A 25,149-nucleotide genomic window follows, 5' to 3' on the forward strand; every position below is an offset into this window, starting at 1 on the left:
TAATGTGATTTCAAGGTATAGAGTCCTTCATCTGTACCAGACTTTAAACATGTTTATTTCTGCTGCTTTTAAAGATATTTATGTGACCATATCTGTGCTCTAGATCATACATTGAAGGCCCTCTGGCAGCAGAATGATAAAAACATTCATAAGAAACTGCAAGTATGCAGAGAATATTTCCGAGCTCTTCCTTCCACCCCTATGTGTGGTGCTGTGAATCCCTGAATTGCACAGGAAGTTTAGTTCGCTTGACAGAGATTTTGATTCCAAAGTAGCTCATCATCAGTCATCAATTTTCATCAGCAGCTAGATAAATGGATTCCTTATATGTGATCATGTTAACATATACATATCCGTAATACAGATGTGCTGTACATTTCTAAAAATCATTTCTATTTGTCATAATTCAAACTAAATGTACTTTATTGGAAATCGTGCTTAATTTTATATTGCAGTCAGTCATAGCATGCATCTATATTGCTCAGAAGTACCAGATATGAGTCCCTCTTTAACTTAAATAATAACATAATGAACTTGATTTTAAGGAATATTTAACAACATTAAACACTGATGAACTATGTTAAATAAGCAAAAAACATTGTTTATGGTTTATGGTGCATATACAGCAGCCACGGAAGTTGCTGTTCAATAGTTAACAGTGAACTCAGGGCTTCTACAGTCTACAGTTCATCTACAGTCTTCTGCAACCAATGCCAAATGTGCCAGTTGGTTCAGTCATTATCTGTCGACCTTCTTTGACTTTCCTCAGCTATTTAAGAATGGGCTCTCCTCAAGTAAACACAGGACATAATTTGAAACTGGCCACAAACAATGTTGTTCTGGCTTAAGGAAGAGAGCAAATTAGTTAAGTCTAGCACACATTTTTGTTCCAAGTCATGGCAGTAAGCTTTTGCTACATTCAGGTTGGGTCATACCAGGGGAGACACAACTTAATCCAATTAGGATAATGACACCTACAGTTTCTCCACATGGAGACATTACTGATTGTTAAAATGTAAGATTACTGATCTGGCCTGAGGAAAATAAACACATGAGCATTCAACATCGTGGATTTAAGCAATCAAGGAAAGATAATAAGGACAGACAGTAGCATAATGTTGAAATCGTGGTCAGAAAAAAGCTGTTCATGAGAACAACGACAGAGAGGAGTTTTCTCCTTGTCTCAAGACACTCATAGGACATGTGACAACACACATCCATGTGTTCTTGCTTCTATTAGAAGTATACCATTCAAAACTGCATTATCTCCTCTGTCTGCAACCTCCACTCCATATTCAAAATAAACAGATCAAGTGCATACATCAATGTTCTCAAGGAACATGCTGATACACTTCAAATGTGAATAGAAGTAACCCACATTATCCACAAGATTCCAGGTTTGTTTGTTTAAAATAAGTTTACAGTTGATAAAGTCCTAAAGACTGTTGACTAAACGTAATTACTATTTAATCAGGATTAAGACAATTCCTCCGGTCCCAGAAATTGGAGCAATGTACTGTTGGTGCTAGTCTCTCTAGCCGGTGTTAAGATTAATTACTGACCTCTTTTAACATGCGTACCACCTAAGAGTCCTGTAATCCAATTTTAGCCATTTGCTGATAGGGTTAGTGGTGAGGTATAAAATCACACTCCACACCTTCAGTCTTCATCAGCGCTACTGAGTTTTCTCAGCAAAGAAGGAAAGAATCTGTGCAGAAGAACACACTACTGAAGATGGTTTGGGAAGGAGGAATCGAGCCCAATGGCACAGAGGGCAAGAACTTCTACATCCCCATGTCCAACAGGACTGGGATTGTCAGAAGTCCCTATGAATATCCGCAGTATTATATGGTGGATCCCATGGTATTCAAGTTTCTAGCGTTCTACATGTTCTTCCTGATCTGCACTGGAACTCCCATCAACGGTCTGACATTGGTGGTAACGGCTCAGAACAAGAAGCTCCGGCAACCTCTCAACTACATCCTGGTCAACCTGGCTGTGGCTGGACTGATCATGTGTGCCTTCGGATTCACCATCACCATCACATCTGCAATGAACGGCTACTTCATTCTCGGACCCACCTTCTGCGCTATTGAGGGATTCATGGCCACACTTGGAGGTTAGAAAGGAGAAGCATGAAGTCCTTTCTTCAGGTCAGTGTGTTTAGAAGAACAATGTGAATTAATGGCTTCTCTTACATTTCAGGTGAAGTTGCTCTCTGGTCACTGGTCGTCCTGGCTGTTGAGAGATACATTGTCGTCTGCAAACCCATGGGAAGCTTCAAGTTCACTGGAACTCATGCTGCAGCGGGAGTCATTTTCACCTGGATCATGGCTATGGCTTGTGCTGCTCCCCCTCTTTTTGGCTGGTCCAGGTACTTTTTTTCTGAACCACTCAGATATTGTTCAAGCAGATGCAGACGCAGAGGCTAAATGCATGATTTGCTCTTCTTCAACCTCACACAGGTACATTCCTGAGGGAATGCAGTGCTCCTGTGGACCCGACTACTACACTCTGGCTCCAGGCTTCAACAATGAATCATACGTCATGTACATGTTTGTTGTCCACTTCTTCATTCCTGTCTTCGTCATTTTCTTCACCTATGGAAGCCTTGTGCTGACAGTCAAAGCTGTAAGTGAAACTTTCAGGCATATTCTTTGCCTCAACATTAAGATAAACTCACCACAGTTTGCCTCACTGTATATGGTAGAACCTTCGAGATGGTGACTATCTTTTATTTTATCAAACTTGTTAGGCTGCAGCCCAGCAGCAGGAGTCGGAGTCCACCCAGAAGGCTGAGAGGGAAGTGACACGTATGTGCGTCTTGATGGTCTGTGGCTTCCTGGTAGCTTGGGTACCATATGCTTCTTTCGCTGGTTGGATCTTCATGAACAAGGGGGCTGCCTTCACAGCTCTGACAGCAGCTCTCCCCGCCTTCTTTGCAAAGAGCTCTGCTCTGTATAACCCTGTCATCTATGTGCTGATGAACAAACAGGTTGGTTTATATGAAAATGATCTTACCTTTGTTTATGAGTGTTTAAACATACCATAATAGACATTAACATGCTCCATATGTCTGTTTTCGCTCTCTTTTTCAGTTCCGTAACTGCATGCTGAGCACAATTGGAATGGGTGGTATGGTGGAGGATGAGACCTCAGTTTCTACCAGCAAGACAGAGGTGTCTTCTGTCTCTTAAATGCAGAGACATTTTCTTACAACTGGACATTTTCCTCTCTCTTATCTCTTTGATCTGGAATAATCCTTCATGTGGACTGAGCGAAGTTCAGGGACATCTGAACTACTTGACCAGTGATGAACGGCTGCAGGAGAAACTCATGAAGAGCATTTTCTCATCTTTTTTTGGAAAGAATGCTGGAAATTGTTTGTCATGTCAATGTGAATTCAAAATCATCGCAAATAATGATAAGATCTGTGAACATATGTATGTGGATGCTCACTTTGACTCCCCGTGCTGCAAGAGGCACAGTGGCACCTGAAATGCTACAGCTATTTGGCGCCATTGAATCTACACAACATCCTTAAAGAACATGTGGTTTAAATGCCACTATAGTTTCTTTTTTTCCTCTTACATCAGTGGGAACACATTTTGTACTCTATTTTCAAAATGAGCAACTATATACAATGTAAAACTCTATTTTTGTCACTTTCTGAGTTGGTCATCATGAAAACACTTGTAAACACTGTATATATATATATGTAAAAAAAAAAAAAATAACATAGATGAATAAATGCATGCATAAAAAAATGTGCTGTCATACTGAGTTCATTTCAAGTAACACGCCATAACTGGCAGGCAATACTATATGAACAGAACCTCAACAGTTCAATCTATGCAACATATTTTGAACTGTTGTATTTATCAGGACCTAATTAGGTTCAATGGAACTCACAGAGAGGCTTGTGTTTCTCCCATACACAGCTTAACCAACTGAGCAAATGTTCCCTATTTAAAATTTAACCTGGCCTTGGATGTTCATCTATATCCTTGCTTCTGGAGGGGGTCAGCACCAACAGGAGGCACTTGAAGGACCATGTCGTCAGGTTCACTTTATCATGAAGACACCAAGACAAAAAAAGAGTTTGCCCAAGCTAGATCAAGCAAATCCAATTTACAAGTAAAACTGCAGTGATAAGACTACCAGAGTGTTTTGTTGGCCTTCGGTACATTGGCAAGTAAAACAGGATATGACAGGATAGGGACAGGAGCTAATGATGCTCAGAGAAATATTCTCAAGCCAGTTTGCTGTGTTGTCTCTGTGGTGGATCTTTTTTATTGGCAAGAGGACTGCAGACTGAGTGAGAGAGACCAGTTCTCTGCCTCCCTCGGTCTGTTTAGTGTACATTCGCAGGGTGCTGGAATTGGGATGAAACCCTCCATTCATTGTGAGGACCTTCCTTGTCTTGATATCAGTGGTCCTTCGTGATCAGGAATGTCCGCCCTGGGGTCAACCACTCTGAGTGGGTCCCATCCATCAGTAGTTGGTTCATCTGTACTGCCAGGCATTGGTGTAGTGCACCTGGCTTCTTTAGCCAGTTGGTGTGCATCATGTCTGGGCCTGGTGCTGTGCAGCTCTTCATACTTAACACTCTTTCTTATATCTCCAACTGCCCATTATCCTCATCCCTTTTAATCCCTGTGCTCATCCCATTCCTGTTATCTCAAGAACGTCTGCTAAGAAAAGAAAAGTCCACTGTGCTTGCTCTGTTAACCCGTCTAATCGGAGTCTTATCTCCTGTCACTCACAGTCTGACTCCCCTTCCCTCACCACTCTCTTTCCACACATGTAAGACAGTTGTCAAACTTATTGCTCAAAGGTCCACATCTGATTTTTATTCAAGGTCAGAGGTCCAGAACGATTAGTGATAACAAAATAATATTTGTACAATTAATTAACATAACATCTCTTGTGATTGGGCCAACAAGGAAGCGAAGCGGACGAGGCTAAGACAGTTATTCCATATCTATTTCTGACTCAGACCTTTTCTTACAGCTACATGTAGACTAGTTATTGTGTACTAGAGAGAAGGAGACACAGTCTGTATCTGCAATTTAGGAACTGATGTCAAATTCTCTGATGTAACAACAACACACAACACTCTCTCGAGCAGTTAACGTCACCATGACAGCGATGTCAATGATGCAGAAATATGCCAAGTTAAAACTACATTCATCTGGCGACAAGACGGCTGTGAATGATCTCGTGCTACATTGTATATTCACCAGCACTAACAATTTATTAATCCATAGTAAATTCATTTCAATATTGAAAGTGTTACACCTAATGTATTGTGGCCAGTTCATAACATGAGGTGTGGCAGGGGTCCTCATGATCAAATAATTTCATGTTCTTGCAAAATTTATGTTATTATTAGGAGTCTATTTCAGTGTGAAAAGACTCTGTGTCATTCTCCATAAAGATCTGTAGAGCGATGTACTTGTTAGGTTACCTATTAGGAAATATTGTGCAATGCAGCACGTTTCCCCTCAGGATTGAACATGTAAGTCTCATCAGTACTCATTACCAAATACAAATCAGTGGTACACGCAGGTCTATAGTCTGTCTACAGGATAAGTGAAATTCTTTGCTTTCAAGTAAAACTAAATCTTAATCAAATTGTTCAAATGTTAAGAAAAAAGAAAACAACAACCAAGACATCTTTTCATGCATGCATTTAATAACTTTTTTCTACATTTTTTTTAATAAAATATATACAGAATATTACGACAGAAGCCAACAAATATGCTAACTTCTTGTGTCATAAGCATACACAGATGATTTTCATTCACTCGCATATCCAAACATAGCATCATCATTATCGCAAGAAAATACTTCACACTGTGTTTCAGAGATGTCTTGCTTGATTCTCTTTCAGCTGTGGTTCATGTGATGTTGGAAGTCTAGTTTTTTATCACAGGTGCACACAAACGAAGAATGTGCACAGTGAAATGCTGCCAAAGGCATGCATTCTGACATTAATGTCAGCTTGCCGCAGAAACAATTATATCCATTTGCTTATTTACATTTCGAGACACCTGTTCAGAATCAGGAAGACATCAGGGAAGAGGATGTCCGGAGTTGTGCCGTTATTATCCTTAAGAGACAGAAGAGACTTCTGTCTTGCTGGTGGATACTGAGGTCTCATCTTCAACCATGCCGCCCATTCCAACTGTAGAGAGCATGCAGTTACGGAACTAAAAAGGAGAAAACACACAGTAGTAAGATATCAAACAACGTTGTACAAACCTTCATTTGGAAATGTTGTGATGAAAACAACTGACCAAATAGCGTGGTATACTTGATAAATTAAACAGGACTTCAGCATAACAACATTTCCCTTTGAATCTCAGTGAGCAAATCAACAATATCGAATTATTGTGGTAACACTTTGCCTAGCATTTATAAACATTGCACAAAGCAAGTGGTGCTTATAACTACACTATAACATAGTTGTAAGCAGCTATAATGACATCATATTATGTTACATTATATTAGCATCTAGTGGTTTATTAATGTGTTTAATTAATGTGAGTCAGCAACTGTAACTTCTTCTATCATTTTTTTTTTTTTTAACTATATTTTCCTTCGTTATCTGTTAATACAAAAGTATACACTAATGGGTTAGAATTTTAGGAGTGCCATTAGTAAATCAAGTACAACTACATTATAATGTGTTGTACTATGGCTTTAATAATAACCATTAATAAAGCCATTAGTTTCAACTAGCATAATGGGGTATGTTAGGTCTATCTTTGGTGTGGCTGTGAGACAGAGTTACAGTAAGCTGACCTGTTTGTTCATCAATACGTAGATAATAGGATTGAACAAGGATGAGCTTTTTGAGAAGAAGGCAGGGATGGCCATGGCGGTGGCTGAGAATGCAGCTCCCTTATTAAAGAAGATCCATGCAGCAAAGCTGGCATATGGAGTCCAGGCCACCAAGAATCCTAACACCATCAGGACGCACATGCGTGTCACTTCCCTTTCAGCCTTCTGGGTGGACTCTGACTCCTGCTGCTGAGCTGCTGCCTGAAATGTGTTGAACAGATTAGACATACAAGTCTCAGTACAATGTGAAGCACGGTTCTCTTCAGTCAATCACAAAGTCCTTCCTATGTTGTGTTGCTTCAAAACACATTTCATCTGAATCACTGGATTGATCAATGGGTCAGTAAAGATTTTCTTTTAAGGCAAAATGATTGGTTGCAGCTTTGAAATAAATCATGGGTTTAACATGGTGGGGTGGAAGTAAGTAAAAAAAGTACATTGGTCCCCAGAAAAATGCAGATCAGTTGTTTTTAGCAAGAAATTGTACAGTTTGGATTTACTTTTTGATGTTTTAGTGCACTTGAAAAGTGCACTTTAAAGCTCTGCAAATACTAGAATATTTCATGTTTTACTCTGTGACCTGCATCAGCGTTAACAACTAACACTGACAGTAATATTATAAAGTAGTAATATTACTAAATGAATCTGATATAGGGCTTTAGGGCTATATAGGGTGTAGTCAAAGACATTACTGCAAAAAAAGGGGGCAAAAAAATACTATTAAAATAATAATGATGTCGGTATTAAATATAAAGTACATGTGAGTTAAATGCTGGGTGGTGGGCAGAGGGCCAACTCAAACAGACTTGTCAAGCCCACATAGTGCTTTTTATAGTACAGTCCAGTACAACAAATAAGACTTACAGCTTTGACTGTGAGCACAAGGCTTCCATAGGTGAAGAAGATGATGAAAACTGGGACACAGAAGTGGCAGATAAACATGTACATGACATACGATTCATTGTTGAAGCCTGGGGCCAGGGTGTAGTAGTCAGGGCCACAAGAGCACTGCAGACCCTCAGGAATGTACCTGTGTGAGAACACAGCAGAGGAAATCATTAAAAAAAATGAGGGAAACAAGTTGCAGCTGCATCATTTTTCAACACCACTGCACATACTCAGCTTTTAAAACATGATTTGTACATGTAAAAGTAATTTTTAAATAAAAATAATATTATTTAATATTTAATATTTTCAGCTGCACTTTTCTGACTTTTACTGGATTTTCATATCTGTTTTAGTCACAATATCTGACATGCCCATTTCATCAGCTGTAGTATAATAAATGAAGCCAGTGCAGGCGGTTTGGATGAGGTCTCACTTCTTCTGTCCTCTGGGAAAATCTCTTTCAGACTGTGCAAGCAGCTTTTCTTTCTTTGTGTCAGACTGCTTCAGCTGAAATCTCAGTTGACTGCTTTTGTTTTAATGATCATGTCCTCCTGCTGTACGGCTTACTGCTCCAGTCTTAAGACAACACTGTACTTACTGCACTGCACACTGTTAGCTGTAATCTGTATATTTGCATAAAGACTGGGCAGTGCAGCGCTGGAACTTAAGTACATTTACTGCATGCAAGTTCTGCATTTAAGTACAATTTTGAGCTACAGCACTTTTTTATGACACTGTACACTTCTGCTTAACTAGCCTTCAGAGAGAAATACTGTATATGCCTCCCGATATGCTTTGGGGTATTTTAAGACTACACTAGATCAGTCATATCGCTACTTTTACTTAAATAAAGGACCAGAATAATTATTATATTATTATAGAGTCATGGACCATGATTCCTCTCGGTGTGCATGGCCCCCAAAGGCAGCTTCTTCCTCACCTCAGTTCTCAGTGCCCAGCCATGTCTCCTCAGTGACAGTTAGTGTATGTATGTGGGTGTGTGTATGTTTGTGTGTGTGGGTATGTATGTCTGTCCATACGTCTATGTATGTGCGTGAGTGTGTATGTAATTGTGTATCTGTGTGTATATTTGGGGGGGGGGGGGGAGGTTTCGGGTCACAGTGTTCTGTATTGTTCTGTTTTTTGTTTTTACCCCCTGTGAGGCACTTTGTACTACAGGAACGTATGAAAAGTGCCATATAAATAAAGTTGATTTGATTTGATTTGATAAGCACTGGCACTGAGGGAGGCCTCCCCCTCCAAGTTCCCAATGAAGATACAAAAAGACTGATTGGTTTCTTGACTTCTCAGCTCTTATCATGTTTATCGATGCGTGTCAAGTGGTCTTTTCACTGGGTAGATACTGAGTGTTATTCAAGCAACTATTTTGATAGCTACTTTCAGTGTTCTAACTTTTAATGTTACTAGTTTGTGTTTACACTAAGTCTTGTCAGTGCAAAGCTTTCTTCAGACACTGCGCAGTGTGTCAAATGACCTCTTGTTTTAATCTTATTTGGGAGTTACAATCTTAGCTCCATAGTTGTTAGGGGCTGCTGCCCCAATAGATCATTACAATTAGCTGTGGTGGGTGTTTAACTTACTTGTCTGTTCACTCAGATGCAATTAAAAAGGCTTTAAAACCAGAGGGTGTTGTCACATTCATGTTTTCCTCCAGTCTATTGTTATTGTATCAGGTCCTAAATTATGATGTTGAAATTATATGTCAAAATTTCTGATAATTTTGACATTCTGGTTCTTTTTGTGGCATAAAGCTGCCTCAGATATGACCCAAGTTAAAGGATAGGTTTGTATCTCAACAACACCGTAGCCACTTGTAATAGCTTTTGGTTGTTCAAATTGTTCCACACTTAACTATCACAGCGAACAAAGATTCATGGAACACAGGGGATGAAGCTTCCTTTGATGTGTAATTCCTCTGAATGTTTCTGTCTTAGTGTAGCCAAATATGTTTGATATGTAAATTACCTGGACCAGCCACCCAGTGGAGGGGCAGCACAAGACAGAGCCATGATCCAGGTGAAAACAACTCCAGCTCCTGCATGAGTTCCAGTGAACTTGAAGCTTCCCATGGGTTTGCAGACAACAATGTATCTCTCAACAGCCAGGACAACCAGTGACCAGAGAGCAACCTGACCTGTGAGAGAGGAAAGGAACGGCAACATCTGGTTATGATTGTAGTTGTGATATTAGAAACACTTGCAGTGGATACTTCAGGCAGCGCTTTAAAATATGCGGTAAGCAGAAATATGCAGTAGCAAAGTCACAAAAGTTCCTATATCATACCTCCCAGAGTAGCCATAAATCCCTCAATGGCACAACCCATCGGCCCGAAAACAAAGTAGCCATTGATTGCAGATGTGATGGTGATGGTGAACCCAAAGCAGACCATGATCAGCCCAGCCACAGCCAGGTTGACCAAGATGAAGTTAAGAGGTTGCCGGAGCTTCTTGTTCTGAGCCGTTACCACCAGTGTGAGAAAGTTAATGGGGAAGCCAGTGCAGATCAGGAAGAACATGTAGAAAGCCAGCAGTTTGAATTGGATTGGATCTCCCAGGTAGTACTGTGGATATTCGAAAGGACTCCTGACAATCCCAGTCCTGTTGGACATGGGGATGTAGAAGTTCTTGCCCTCCGTGCCATTGGGTTCCATTCCTCCTTCCCAAGCCATCTTCACCAGTCTGTTCTTCTGTTGAGCGTCTTCTCGTGAAGAATCCCAAAGTCTTCTTCTAATCAGGCGACCAACTTTGCCCAACCTCTCTGCTGACGAGAGGTCATTTTATACTGGTCAATGGGTGGATTACAAGGGGATTGAAAATAAGTCTTTCCTGTAATCCTGAAAAGCCTAATTCATCTTAACACGGGAACATCAACTTATTAAGGTGTATGAAAGTTTAAAATGTCTGTTCTTTCTTCTTGTTTTGTTTTAATGCAGTCGTGCTTGAGGTTGGACACCTTGAACCTGTATGGAGAATTTTTTTTTTTTTTCTTGTTGAAATGAGAGATTGTAATTGTTAATGACCATAGCACACAGGTGCTATGCTATGCCCCCTAACAAATTTCAACAGTTCTTATTAAATGCTTTTTAATAAATTTAGTTGGTTGCAAATATTCAGAATATATTTTAAAGTTTAACAGCTTGTTTTTTTTTTTTTTCCTATTTCTGTAAGACATTCAGTATTTTGGCTTATATATTTCTTTCTCTTTTTTGCATTCGATTACTCTATTGCTTTAATGCTTTTCTCTTTTTATCCCATCATCCTCATTTTTCATTCATCAGTTGTATTACTCTGAAGAGAGAAGATGAAATCTTTTTGTTCTTTTTACATATTTGTTTGATGCTTTACATTCAGATAGACAAAATATACTGTAAAAGGATATGAAACAATACTATAATACTATACTGTATATACACTTTTGTTGAAATTAGTATATTCACCCTTTTGCAAATGTCTCTCTGGTGTTTATAACTGTAATAAGATGGTAAATGCAGAAATGCAGAAATCTGCATATCTACAAATACCCTCCCCTGCCCATCTGACTTGTGTGTCAATGGCATGTTTGGACAGTGGGTGGAAACTTTAACCATGACCAGCCCTGAATATAAACCAAGCCGGCTAAGCTGTGGGTGTGTGTTTTTTTTTCGGAAGGCACTGATAAACAAAAGCATTGCTGTGACCTTACTGGGGAAAACCAGAGTAAAGTGACTCAAATGTGGGAAGATCACACAATCCTTGAATCTTACACAGTTGAACTAAATGCAAATTGCAGTGAATATCATTTAACCTTATTTTATGTTTGAAATGTATTCAAATGTATTCATTGATTGTGTGTCTGCTCTTTCCTACTTCTGCTTTTGTCGAGCCCTTTATATATGAAAGGTGCTATTAAAGTTTCTTACTATGATTGAACTGGTCAGTGCACTTTGCACTCATCCATCTGTCCGTCTATGACTCACTTGTCCTGTGGAGGATATCAGGCTGAAGCCTAGTTCAGCTCGCATTTGGCATGAAGAGGTATACCCACAGTCACCCACTATGGGGCATCTTAGTCACCAGTTTGTCTGAGCTGTTTGTCTTTGGACTGTGGTATCTGCCCAAGTAGAAACCTCCAGGTCTGAAAAATGAAGCCAACGCAGAAAAACTTCTGTTCTTCAAATGGCTGCTTGAGGGTGGTTCCAAAAGCCAGTCAATCCCCCTTAGACTCCCATTTTAAAATGCCCAACAGTTTTGGTGTTTATAGCTAATTTCCCCATTCATGACAACCACACAGGAGGAAATTTTTATATAAATCACTCAGACTATATTAAGGCTTGAAGACCATTTGGCTGGCAGACTCAGGCACTGCCAAGATGGCAACAGCCCACTGTCAATGAGCTTCACAATGGCTCTTCAGAAACCCATGGGTGACATCATGGAGACGATGTCCATGTTTATGCAGTTCATGGATCTGCCGTCCAGTCATAATCATAGATTATCATACAGTGTGCAGAACCAAAAGGACTGAAGATGCTAGCAGTCACAGTTTAAGCGACTGCGGTTTATAATAATAATAATAATAATAATACATTTTATTTATAGCCGCCTTTCTTGACACTCAAGGTCACCTTACACCATCAATCATAAAAACAGACACAATATTAAAAGAAACAATAAAAAGTATAAGCAGACACATTTGGATGCATTCATTTATTAACCTACATTTTCAATGTCATAAGTATTTAGAAAATATTTACAATTGGCCAAGAAAATAAATTCTGGCCCTCAAAAAAAAAAAAAAGTTTTAATAGAGCAGAACATTAAATGCAAGTACAGTTTGTTTACAGATGATGATGTTAGAAATAACAAAGCACATTCTGTTTAGTGGATATGATGTTTCCTTTATCATAACAGCAGGACTTCCTGGTCCCTGGTAGCTGGGAAACTGGTGCTCTGCATGTGGTGCAAACTCCACATACTGTACCCGGTATTAGATCTTATCGTACAGCATTTGAAGGATTTTTCTCTTTAGTTGACTTGGAACCTGCAGTATTTCTCGGAGACTCTACTGAATTAAACCAAATGATAGTCCATGTGAAAAATCCATTAGAGTTGTTGAGATTCTTCTGTGTTTAGGAAACAGAGGACACTTCTGTCTTGCTGGTTGATACTGAGGTCTCATCCTCCACCATACCACCCATTCCAACGGTGGTAAGCATGCAGTTACGGAACTGAAAACACAGCACATTGTATGATTAGAAAGTGAGGAATCATTAAACATTGAACAAAAGCAAAACACATTCTAACAATAATGCTCCTTTAGCATTTAAAAATAAAAAGAAATACAGTTGCATATGATGCATAAACAACTTCTTGTTTATTGATGTTTAAATATAAAATACAAACATAATTCCTCTTGTGAAACACTCCTTCAAACAATGTGTATAAACAGACAATGAATAATCGACGTTACAGTCTAAAATAGCTGCAATACTATAATATATGTCTGCACGCTTGATATGAATATGATATATGTTTATTGGATATATTTTGCTTGTAAAGTGCTATGATTAGCATTATAATGGGATAAATATTTATTTAGAAATACATCTTTGCACCACCCCTAAGCTGGTCACAAGATAAGGCTGAAAGTCTCAGAAAACTAGTAAGGGGACCTTGAGTAATGATTTTTGCATATTATGCATGAATATATTGGTAATGCACTGCAAGGGTTTATAATTAAATATGTCATGTCTGTGCTATACTGTATGTTATACAATGTGGTATGCTGTTCTAGGAAAAGTTACAATATCAATAAACACATATAAATTTCCTTGTATCTACTTAGAGCTACAAACACTGTTACTGCCTCTAAACATTGTATGAGCTTTAAAAAACCAGGAAGAGAGATCATATTTCTCCAATACTCGCCACTCTGCACCAGCTCCCTGTAAAGTTTAGAATAGAATTTAAAATTTTCCTCCTTACTTACAAAGCCATAAATGGCCAGGCACCTTCTTATCTTAAAGAGCTCCTAGTACCTTATTGCCCTACTCGAACACTGCGTTCCCTGAATGCAGGTCTACTTATGGTTCCTAAAGTCTCAAAAAGCAGAACAGAAGTCAGAGCATTTAGCTATCAAACTCCTCTCCTGTGGAACCATCTTCCAGTCTTTGTCCGGGAGGCAGACACTGTCTCTACATTTAAGAGTAGGCTTAAAACTTTCCTTTTTGATAAAGCTTATAGTTAGGGCTGGCTCAGGCTGGTCCTGGACCAGCGCCTAATTATGCTGCTATAGGATTAGACTGTCGGGGGACATCCAAAGATACACCGAGCTCCTCTGTCCTTCTGTCCCTTTCATGTCTTACCATGGCGTGTTACTAACTTAGCTCCTTCCCCGGAGTCTCTGTGCTTTGTCGTCTTGCAGGTTCCCATGGACAGTGGCTGAATCTGGATTGTGGATTGCAGCTGCGTCTCCTGCCCTGGCCCTGCCTGACATCCACTGCAACTGCTACTGCTATTATTACATCCACTGTCACTGTTACTGTGATTGCATGTCTGTCTCTCTGTCTCTCTGACTGCATGTCTGTCTGTCTCTCTGTCTCTGTCTTTGTCTCTGTCTCACTCTCTCTCTCTTGCTCTCCCTCTCTAACCCAACCGGTCGAGGCAGATGGCCGCCCACCCAGAGTCTGGTTCTGCCTGAGGTTTCTGCCTGTTAAAAGGAAATTTTTCCTCACCACTGTCGCCAAGTGCTTGCTCATGAGGGAATTGTTGGGTCTCTGTAGATAAAAGAGCTCAGCCTGTACCAGCTCTGTATGGAAAGTGTCCTGAGACAACTTTTGTTGTGATTTGGCGCTATACAAATAAAATTGAATTGAATTGAATTTAAAGTGTTAAAGTGTTATCAGATCAGTTGTGCCATACCTGTTTGTTCATCAATACGTAGATAATAGGGTTGAACAAGGCTGAGCTCTTTGAGAAGAAGGCAGGGACAGCCATGGCCGTGGCTGAAAACGCAGCTCCTTTGTTAAAGAAAATCCATGCAGCAAAGCTGGCATATGGAGTCCAGGCCAGGAGGAAGCCCAGTACCATCAAGATGCACATACGTGTCACTTCCTTCTCAGCCTTTTGGGTGGAAGCAGAGTCCTGCTGCTGGGCTGCAGCCTAAAAATAAATTCAACATCAGTTACTGTCTGACACTTGTGGCTCCACTAAGTTTTGCCAGTACAAAGCTTTCTTGAGACACTGTACGGGGTGGCAAATGGCCTCTTGTCATAATCTTGTTGAGCAGTTCCATGGTGGTTAGAAGCTGCTTGCCCTGAGGGATGATCACAATTAGCTGTGGCTGGTGTTAAACTAAACTGCTCATCCCAATTACACACAGCTCCACTTGTCAGTATCATTATATGAACAGCTGATGTTCTTGAATGTACTATATGTTGAAAATATTCTCCAGTGTTATATGTATATGCTTGAAAATCTACAATCACATATATATATAAAAAAAGAGGAAAAAAAAGCAGTCTGATGAGATTAAAGCAAATGTCTCTTACCGCCTTCACGGTGCACACTAAGTTTCCATAAGTGAAAAAGATGGTGAACACGGGAACACAGAAGTGGCAGGTGAACATGTACATGACAAATGATTCGTTGTTGTAGCCTGGAGCCAGAGTGTAGTAGTCGGGTCCGCAGGAAACCTGAATTCCCTCAGGAATGTACCTGGAAATACAGGACATTAAATGTGGGATGTGTAATATAAAATGTTAACATATATTATGACCTTTGAGAGAAGATTATGAAAATCACACACATCAGTTTAAAGTGGGACTTGTGCTGTACAACGTGTCATATCAAAGACCACTGTAGAGTGGAAATATTAGGATTTTGTGAAGAATTGCTGTGTGAGCATCAGGTAATTTAAAGCATAATGGCAGAGACACCAAAAGTAGGGCACAAGAGACTCAGCTGTCTGAGACATGTACCATCTTATGTGTGCTATCAGATAATGGCTACTTGCCGTCAGGTGTCTGTAGATGATAATATGTCACTATATTCTACTTTCAGCCAGAGAAGTGAAGTCTAATCTTAGGAAGAAGTTTTCTGTAGTATTTTGTGGGTTGATCAGACTCGATAGAATGAGTCAAACTGTTTAATTTCTAGCTCCTGTTTAAAGTAAAGATAATCACCTTAGAGGGGCACGATCAATCCTCACACTATCTGCAAAGGCTACATGCATGCTGCAAGATTACATAGAAATATTAATGTATTATAGTCACATGAAGATTTTTTTTTTTTTCATTTTCCTCTGGTGTGGCTATAGCTGTACAATGGCACTTTGAAGTACATCTCAAGAAAAGATGAATTTGTTTGTCAAATGTGACACTACAAAAGTCAAGATCATTTAAGATTATTTACATGACTTCAGGCGTCAGTGGGTGGCTTCATTAGTGTGGTCATGAATGGCTAAAAGGGATTTAAGAAAGATCAAACTTAACATGGCCACACCCATTGTCAGAACATGCAAACTTGGAGATTTTTTGGAAATTGTTCGTTTAATCTGTGTTATAAATTACAGTTATAATACTTTTTTCCCCCAATACATTATATATTAAATCACAAGTTTAATTTACATTTGTAATGTTTTTGATTAAATGGGTAAAACTAGATGTTTCTTCGAGCTGTGCTAGTGTGAAGGCAAGGTCCTTTAAAAAAAATGTCAGTTTCTTTTCTTTTCTTTTCTTTTCTTTTCTTTTCTTTTCTTTTCTTTTCTTTTCTTTTCTTTTCTTTTCTTTTCTTGATGAAATTACATCTCTAGAAGGAAGTCCAGCAGGGTAACATTAGACAGTCACATGACCAGACAGACCTTGAGCTTACAATGATCATCTTAAACCTTTTGATTAAAAAAAATGAGAGATAACACTCACAAACAGTGTTATAGTCATGCACTGTAGAGAACTCTGGGAGTATTTTTGGTCAAATTGAAGCAGCAAGCAGCTCTGCAAAGCCTAATTGATGTTTGCAGTAAATAAGGCTGACCTGTGTGTTTGTTTAGAGCCTGTGTCATCATGTGACTCCTTCTGTTGTGTCCTTAGTGGATCTATTTAAGTAACTTCACCACGTAGCAACAACTGAGTAATCAGGCTGACGAATAATATGTTTGCAGACCAAATAGGAAGAATGGACAAGTTGGCAAAAATAACAGCCATGTTGATAAGTAAGAGTGGTGTGGTGTTCCAATTAAGGACATTGTGCCACTGCTGATGGACAGGGCAGGGTCATCTGATCCATTCTGGGGAAGGAACTTTTTACCTTGACCATCCAACGAGAGGAGGGACAGCACAGGAGCAAGCCATGATCCAGGTAAATGCACAACCTGCTCCGGCGTGTGTGGCTGTAAATTTGAAACTACCCATGGGTTTGCAGACCACAATGTATCTCTCAATAGCCAGAACCACAAGAGACCACAGAGACACTTGACCTGTTGATTAAAACAAGACAACAGAAGTTGTGGTGAGAACCTTGAAATCCTGCCATCTGTTGTAGAGCTCCATCTTACAGACAGAACAATATTCATTGGACCAGTCATGATAAAATGGAAAAACATCCTATACATGTGATAAATGCAAGCAAGCATCCATTTTCCTAAATGTTACCTCCAATGGTAGCCATGAATCCTTCAATAGCACAGCCCAAGTATCCCAAGGAGAAATAGCCCATCAGGGAAGTATAAAAGGTGACAGTGAATCCAAAGCAGACCATGATCAGCCCAGCCACAGCCAGGTTGACCAAAATGAAGTTAAGAGGTTGCCGGAGCTTCTTGTTCTGAACTGTGACCAGCAGTGTGAGAAAGTTTATGGGGAAGCCAGTGCAGATCAGGAAGAACATGTAGAAAGCCAGCAGTTTGAACATCCATGGATCTGCCAAATAGTACTGCGTGTATTCAAAAGGACTCCTCACAAGCCCGGTCCTGTTGTTCATTGGGATGTAGAAGTTCCTACCCTCTGTGCCGTTCTCCATCTTTTTAAATTAGGGTTTGGATTGGCAGAATAGAATAAAGTCAGATGACTATCAGTGCAGCCGAGGGTCTGCTCCTAAACCTGTTGCATGTGATACAGTTATATAGCCCCCGGGGGGAGACTCAAGGTGGATCAAGAAGATGAGCAAAGAGGATCTACATGGGAATTCAGCGCATTATCTGTTGGTGTATAATCACTTGTTAGCCGACAGAACAGGGGTGTATGACCCCCAAAGGTCACTGTACAAATGTTTTCAGCATTTTCCTTCCTTCCTTCCTTCCTTCCTTCCTTCCTTCCTTCCTTCCTTCCTTCCTTCCTTCCTTCCTTCCTTCCTGCACTGCACTCAAAAACCAGCAGAGAATTTCTTGTCATGACCAGGTCCAACACAAATACTTGAGAGATTTCCTTTGGAGAAGCTGTGTATACAGTTTAAATTGAGTAAAGCACTGTTAACTGAACAAAATGTGTTTATGACCTAAACACCATTAAAGGAAGCCTCTAACTCAAACCTGTAATTTGATTAGCTCACTATCCATTTAGTTTGGATTCAACTAACAATTTCTTAATAGGATTTCAGAGTGCAGGTGAGTGTACCTGGTAAAGCTGGGCTGGGCTGGTTGACAGACAGACATGCAGGTAGGTAGGTAGGTAGGTAGGTAGTTAGATAGATAGATAGATAGATAGATAGATAGATAGATAGATAGATAGATAGATAGATAGATAGATAGATAGATAGATAGATAGATAGATAGATAGATAGATAGATAGATAGATAGATAGATAAGAAATACTATACAATTATATGTACAGTTCTTGAGATGGAATACTTCAAGCAAAATAGAATGAAATAAATAAATATAGCTTCATAGATTTAATCAGTTTAGAGTTAATTACTGAGTCTCTTTTCATCCTCCAGAAAAAGAAATTGGCCACCTCAAATATCTAAACAATCTAAAGGTCAGCTTCATGTCATTGATCCACCAAAAAAAACTACCAACACCAGTAACTCTTGCTTTATTACTCTTTTTGTATATAATGTACATATATAGTTGATTTTTTTTGCACCCCTTTTTATTGTCTGTTTGTTCTACATCCCCTATTTATTTTTGCTATTATTGCTGTAGTTGATCATTAAGGTTATCTTAACGGCACAATCATAGTCACATACTGCACTATCAGAGAGAGGTAAAAACATGTTAATTGTTGTGGATATTTAAACATATTGCAAAGGCAGGATAATTGTTTAACAAGCACCCCTGTAGATCGTATGGTAAGTCCTGCAGGTCATAAGGCCAAAGCTCGATCAAGACTTTAAAATTTTTTAAGATTACTGTTTGGTCATGTCAGACATGACTCACATCAATGACTGATGCTTTCTGCAACTTTCTGTGCGGTTCAGGAATGAAAATATTCCTTCACTGTGATAATTGTGGCTCACCAGGAGGTTGACCAAATTTCCATAAGCAGTCCTCAACATATCAACACGTTTTCTCAGTGGTAATTTTATTACCTTCCATATTTCGCCAAACACAGAAGTCATATTAGTCCCATTCAAATTGGCATATTAGTGATGGCTGTTTTCTCTAAAATTAGACTCATAAAATGTTGAAGAGTGGTTAACAGCTTTGCAGTGTCCTTTAAAATGAGTGATGATAGAAAACAAAAGAAACAAAAGGTTCTCAAGTATGGACGCAAAGCATCTGTTACTTGTTCTAAATGAACTGAAAATGTGCAATTATTATATATATATATATATATATACACATGTCGAATTAGTGTCAAATTAGTTTTTACAGTATCTGCACATGATTGACAGCAGGTCCCACAAACTGTAGTGATTCTGTAGTTGTGGCTAGTGCACAGATTCATCAAATATTGGTGAATACATGTTTGCGATGTTCAATGTGGACTTCAATGATGTATTCATCATTTCATAGCCACTCCTTTTGGAATGATTGTGCACAGGGAAAGTGCTTTTCCCACCAGGGTGTGACACCAGTTGCAATACACCATGCAGCCACTTTGTTAAATACCTTAACAGTCTAACGCTCTTTCTGAGGGCTTAGTACAGTATGTGCACAGTGAGTGGTCAGTGTGCACAACTACAGAGGAGATGGCGTGCAGGCTGCCATCCAGAACAGGAGCTAAACCACTTGATTGAGCCTCTGTAAAGATTATGGTGGCATAAACATGCAGGGTGTTTACTCCTGCATCAAAGTCTGATGTGATAGACACACCCAGCCACCATCCCTGCCTCCACACCTTTACCTTTCACCTGCCTATATAAAGGACACACTACTTCCTGTAGTGGATTCCTGTAGTGTTCTGAGCCTAGATTATGAGAAGCGCTGTAAAGGTTTTGTGAGATTTAGTGCATTGTCACGCAGCAAAGTCAGGCAGTGTTTTACCTTAGCAACCTTTGAAGGCTTGACTTGTAGCACAAGCAGTTTCAATAGTGAGCCTGGTTTGTTGGAAGTGGCATAAAATATTCACACATGATTTTTTTATTGACTATGCTGAGAAAAAAATGCAGACCTTTTAAATTATTTTGAATAATTTTGAGGATTTTTTCCCCCTCATTTCGTCACATCATTAGGAATGCCCGACTCCCTCTGCACTGCTAAGTATAGACAGCAATGAGTTTCCTCTGTGACACATGGATTCACAAGCTGCTACTTTTCATCCATCAGCAAGGAGCTTCATGGTCATACATCCTCTAAGCATCCCAGCCAACTCTTAGGAGTTGCTACTGCAGCAACAAGGGCAAGATAGCTAGCTGGGTTTCCACCCAAAACCACTCAGTGGAAAGCACAACCAAGTTACCATGACTGGGAATTATCCCCTCTATGTGCTCTTAAACAATGATCAATTCATTCATTTAACATAATGAAAATAACTTCAAGAATATGAGGGGTCTTTGGCAGTTATACCTCATTGTGATGTCATTTTAGACCGGGGATCGAATCTTCAATGCAGGGATAATTGACACCTTCAAATGGACTCGTTTTTACCACATTCAGTCCATATGAACGCCTCTCTCTTGTGGTATTAATGACTTTGGAAATGGGAGTCTTCTGAAAGCTCTAAGATAAAGAGATGTGATATGTTTACTGACATTTTATAACAATTATTCATTTATCGGTGGATGACAGGTTGATTTATTGTTTCCTTGTAATTTTACAATCTGTCTGAGGAAAGTACTGACATTTCCAATGGCCTCATCTTTGTCCTCTGTCATTATGTTCTTGCAGTCTGTTACCTGATCATTAGCTTGCTAAATTGTAAGCCTCGGTGGCTTCCACACACCGACAGGAAAGTCCATGTTGATGTTGCCTTGGAGTGGCGTTCTTACAACTTAACTCTTAAACACAGAGCATGTTGTGTACATGACATTCCATGTTGTAACCACAAGCTCACGATTTCCATTTGAAAGCAGTGTATAAAGGACTAATCTCCTCTCACACCTGTCAACCTCAGAGTTGGGTCTTTTTGTTGCCTGTGCCCCTTTGAATGTCACAGATTTCAGACAGATGATACACCAAGAAGACCAAGACCAACGCTGCAGTCACACCTCTATTCACATTGACGGGGCTGAGGTTGGTGTCTTGACACTGACATACCCTGTTTCCACCTTGTGTAACTTGTTTTCATACTGTGTTACATGTTTTATGGTTTCATAGAAATTACTTGCACTGCATGCACCTACCTCATACTACCTCATGCCACTTGCACTACTTCCATATATTATGACTATTTGCACTTCTGGTTAGGTGCTAAACTGCATTTCATTGTCTCTGTGTTGCACTCTGATGATGACAATAAAGTTGAATCTAATCCAATCTAATCTAATCTAATGTCAAATAGGATATGCCATGCAGCCACAGAATACCACTTTACTTTCTGGAGGACCAACTTTAATGGTTGCAAAAGGGGGTACAGAGGTTCAGGAGAGGTTTGTTTTGGGGAAATGGTTGCTCAGTATCCAATCAAAATATAGAAAATGCAGCAGTTGCTCATAACATTGCATTATTGCCTTGGGAAAGTGTGTTATGCTACCAACTGACTGACAGAATACACACACCATCAAACCCTACAAGTAATTTAGCATCTGCACGTTCATTTGAGAGTGAAGCAGGCGGTTCAAACTCTTACTGTGAGGTGGATAAACACTCTGTCCATTCCCACTGTGTGGAGCCATCTTTTATTTATTAAAATCAAACAGAAACTTTTGGCTGCCTCGCCCCGCAGACAGCCTAATACCAGTCAGACCTGCCTAGTGGTGACTTTATGAAATCAGTTCAAATAAATTGGATAGGTTTAAGTTAAGTCTCTGTCTGGAAGTAAGCCACTGGCCCTTGTATTTAACAGTTACCTGAGGTAATCTCTTTTCAGGACAAGTCGTTGATGAGGAAAGTGAGCTAATTTCATTAGAGATCCAAAATTGCATTAACTGCATAAAGCCCTAATACTGATTGAACCACTTTGTTTGACCTTAAATCTATTATCACAGTTATTCAAACGTTTGGAGGCGTAAAAGCTTCATGTTAAAATTGTATTTGGTAGAGGATGAAAAGAGACTCAGTAATTAACTGTAAACTGATTAAATCTATGAAGCTGTATTTGTGTATCTGATTCTATTTTTGCTTGAAGTATTCCATCTCATGAACTGTAAATATAATTGTATAGTATTTCTTATCTTATTTTAAAAAGCTTTTGTATGCTTGATCAGTGTTGACTGTTTTGATATTTTAACAGTGTTTGCAAAAGTATATAATGGCTTAATCATGAAATGAGTTAATGTTATGTTATGTGACATGGTCTAAATTATGACGTGAATGTATTATATATTTATATATTGAAATGTTGCTCCATAGAGTTGAGTGGATTTTACGTTTTTAACTATGTACATGTTATCCGCATATTTTTTTGTAAGTTTGTCATACTGAATATTTTAAAAAGTGAATATAGAGATAAATCCATACACTGCATTGCTCTTAATTCATAAAGTGCACGTGGCATCATAATGAGCTTCTATACACTCAATCACAATAATAAGTATTTCAATATTCCACTGTGTTCATGCTTCCTACAGTGACTGACTTTGACTGACTGGATTTCAATGGACGACTTTTTTTAATCCTGCAGAGTAGAAACAGCGCTGCAGCAGGTAAGATGCACACTGATCCATTTATTGATTATTACTGATCATCCAATAATGCCTCAGAGAGTTTCACATCTTGTATATGTAGTAGATCAGAACTTACCTTATCAATATAACAAAGTTTTTTTTTTAAGTATTTATTTATTTATTTATTTATTTATTTTTTAAGTATTTATTTATTTATTTATTTATTTATTTATTTATTTTTAATACATTTTAAGAAACTTTTTAAAACTTGTTTTGAACAACAGTTATTAGGGTGTCAGACTACTAAATTATTTGGGTTAAATGAATGATAATGAATCAATAAAATCTTTGAATACATATTAACCTGAACCCTATGACTCACTTAAGGAACTAAAGCATATTTTTGGTTTATAGAAACTTTGGCAGGTGAAATTATCCTCATGCACAAGGTATTTTAACTCGTCACAGGTGTGATATGGAGTGAGTTCAGGATCACCTTTAAGTTTAATCACATTTTAGTTCTATTAAGTTTTTCATAATAAATATATAATAATTATTCATTTATTCTATTTCATTAAAGATTCAATTTAATTACTTTTATGACTATTTACTGTGTTTTTCTGTAGCCCTGTTGTAGTATGACCCTTTGAGACTCTGGATGAATTAAAATAATCCATACAGTACAGTATGTGTTTAAAAAGAACTATAAAATATAAAAATAAAATCCCAATAAAAACTTACACTTACCGACAACTAATATGTTTATATTGAACTTAGACATTTAGAATGAAGAGTTTTCAATTTGACCCAAATACTGCTGGTTTGGGCTGGTGGTGACTTTAAAGTAACAGAAATAAAAAATAATATATTTTAATTTACATTGAGCTCAAGCAAAGTATGATTCTTTTACATGACAAAGTGATCTAATGTGCAATGTCTAATGATGTTGCACCCATGTATGGTAATGCCCTGGATGTATAAGCAGGAAACCATCTGTCACACGGCTTTCATAAGTATGCCAATTCCCACAAGTGGGATTTCCAGACCAAGGAGCTTGTCTTCATCTGCTTAGCATCCAAAAATTGTCACTAGCAAGCTGTTAAACCGGAGGGGTTTGGACCTTTCTAATCTTCAATCCTCACAAATTGGATTCACACCTTGTGTTGAGCAGGTTGCCAGGGAGTCAGGGCACACCTTAGAGGTGACACCTGTCTCACTCAATTCACGTCGTCCTCAAAAGTGATTACTGCAGTCGCGTACGGGCTCTTGAGGCCAAAGACTACAGGTGGTCTCTGAAGGCAAAAATGAAGGTCAAATATATTTTGCCATGTTCTTCCTCTCTAGTTTTTATTATCATTATTATTATTATTAGTAGTAGTAGTATTAGTATTATTATCTGTGAGGAACTTCTTCTTTTTAGGGTGAACTACAGAAGCCAATATTGCTCCAAATAAATTACAATATAATGAAATATAATGTTCTTTGCTGCTCTGTCTTTGTGTTTAAAACATGTTTGTCTAGTTATTTGGATGCAATGGTACTGAAAACAATCTGAATTATATGTTTCTGTGAGTCACATATTACTATTGTTTTAATTATGTGGATGGACGGGTTTTTGTTTGTTTGTTTGTTTGTTTGTTTGTTTGTTTGTTTGTTTGTTTGTTTGTTTGTTATTACGATATAACTCACTGTTTATGCCGTTTTATTTTTTGTCAGGTAATTATTCATTCTTTTTTGCAATCAGAGCGCAGCAAGCAGGCAAAACTTTCCGCTTTAAGTCAGTCAGTTACAGGAAATTGGGATCCTTGTGTGTTTTACAGGACAATACAAAGAGTTTTCTTTTGGCTCACCAAGTTTCCGTTTTGGCCGTCCAAGTTAAACACACTGAGAACATTTGGACTGAATCATATCACTGAGGTGTATTTGCTTGAATACATTAAACAATCAAACCTACTGAACAATAAACATATTAGCAAGAATAAAGTAGAAAAAAAAATATTTTTGTACAACTTCAAATGTTGAGACAATGGAGAATTAAAAGCCATTTTACTGTGGTTTAATGGTCAAAGCCATGATTTGCTTATGTGGGACATCTGGTACATCGGGGATGTGAGAGCTGAGCTCTAAATGAGATACTCATAAGCCTGAGGCAGGTGAGAAGTCTAAAAAAGCTTAGATCAAAAGGGTGCCTGCCTTGTGCCTACACACGTAAACGTTAATTGGGATTAGCTTTCTGCTTTACAGCTATGCAAGTACTTAACACACTCCTGTG

General features: G+C 38.7%; 3 protein-coding genes across 3 annotated transcripts; 1 reads left to right on the forward strand and 2 right to left on the reverse strand.

The window, feature by feature from the left end:
- The first annotated feature begins 1,658 nt into the window (after window positions 1-1,658).
- On the forward strand, window positions 1,659-3,363 carry LOC139351051 (green-sensitive opsin-like). Its single transcript, XM_070992701.1, has 5 exons — window positions 1,659-2,119; window positions 2,206-2,374; window positions 2,466-2,631; window positions 2,756-2,995; window positions 3,099-3,363. Exons 1-5 carry the CDS (start codon window positions 1,735-1,737, stop codon window positions 3,195-3,197), a joined length of 1,059 nt encoding a protein of 352 aa, XP_070848802.1. The 5' UTR covers window positions 1,659-1,734; the 3' UTR covers window positions 3,198-3,363.
- Window positions 3,364-5,678: 2,315 nt separating this feature from the next.
- LOC139351064 (green-sensitive opsin-like) lies at window positions 5,679-10,516 on the reverse strand. Its single transcript, XM_070992726.1, has 5 exons — window positions 10,042-10,516; window positions 9,724-9,892; window positions 7,714-7,879; window positions 6,811-7,050; window positions 5,679-6,215 (listed from the first exon to the last, which is right to left on the reverse strand). Exons 1-5 carry the CDS (start codon window positions 10,424-10,426, stop codon window positions 6,117-6,119), a joined length of 1,059 nt encoding a protein of 352 aa, XP_070848827.1. The 5' UTR covers window positions 10,427-10,516; the 3' UTR covers window positions 5,679-6,116.
- A 2,067-nt stretch (window positions 10,517-12,583) lies between these two features.
- On the reverse strand, window positions 12,584-17,750 carry LOC139328596 (green-sensitive opsin). The gene is made up of 5 exons (XM_070958416.1): window positions 17,387-17,750; window positions 17,043-17,211; window positions 15,287-15,452; window positions 14,658-14,897; window positions 12,584-12,964 (listed from the first exon to the last, which is right to left on the reverse strand). The coding sequence occupies exons 1-5, from the start codon at window positions 17,748-17,750 to the stop codon at window positions 12,866-12,868; spliced, it is 1,038 nt and encodes a 345-aa protein (XP_070814517.1). The 3' UTR covers window positions 12,584-12,865.
- Between the last annotated feature and the right edge of the window lie 7,399 nt (window positions 17,751-25,149).

The sequence above is a fragment of the Chaetodon trifascialis genome, chromosome 3, assembly GCF_039877785.1.
Source record: "Chaetodon trifascialis isolate fChaTrf1 chromosome 3, fChaTrf1.hap1, whole genome shotgun sequence".
Taxonomy (NCBI): Eukaryota; Metazoa; Chordata; class Actinopteri; order Chaetodontiformes; family Chaetodontidae; genus Chaetodon; species Chaetodon trifascialis.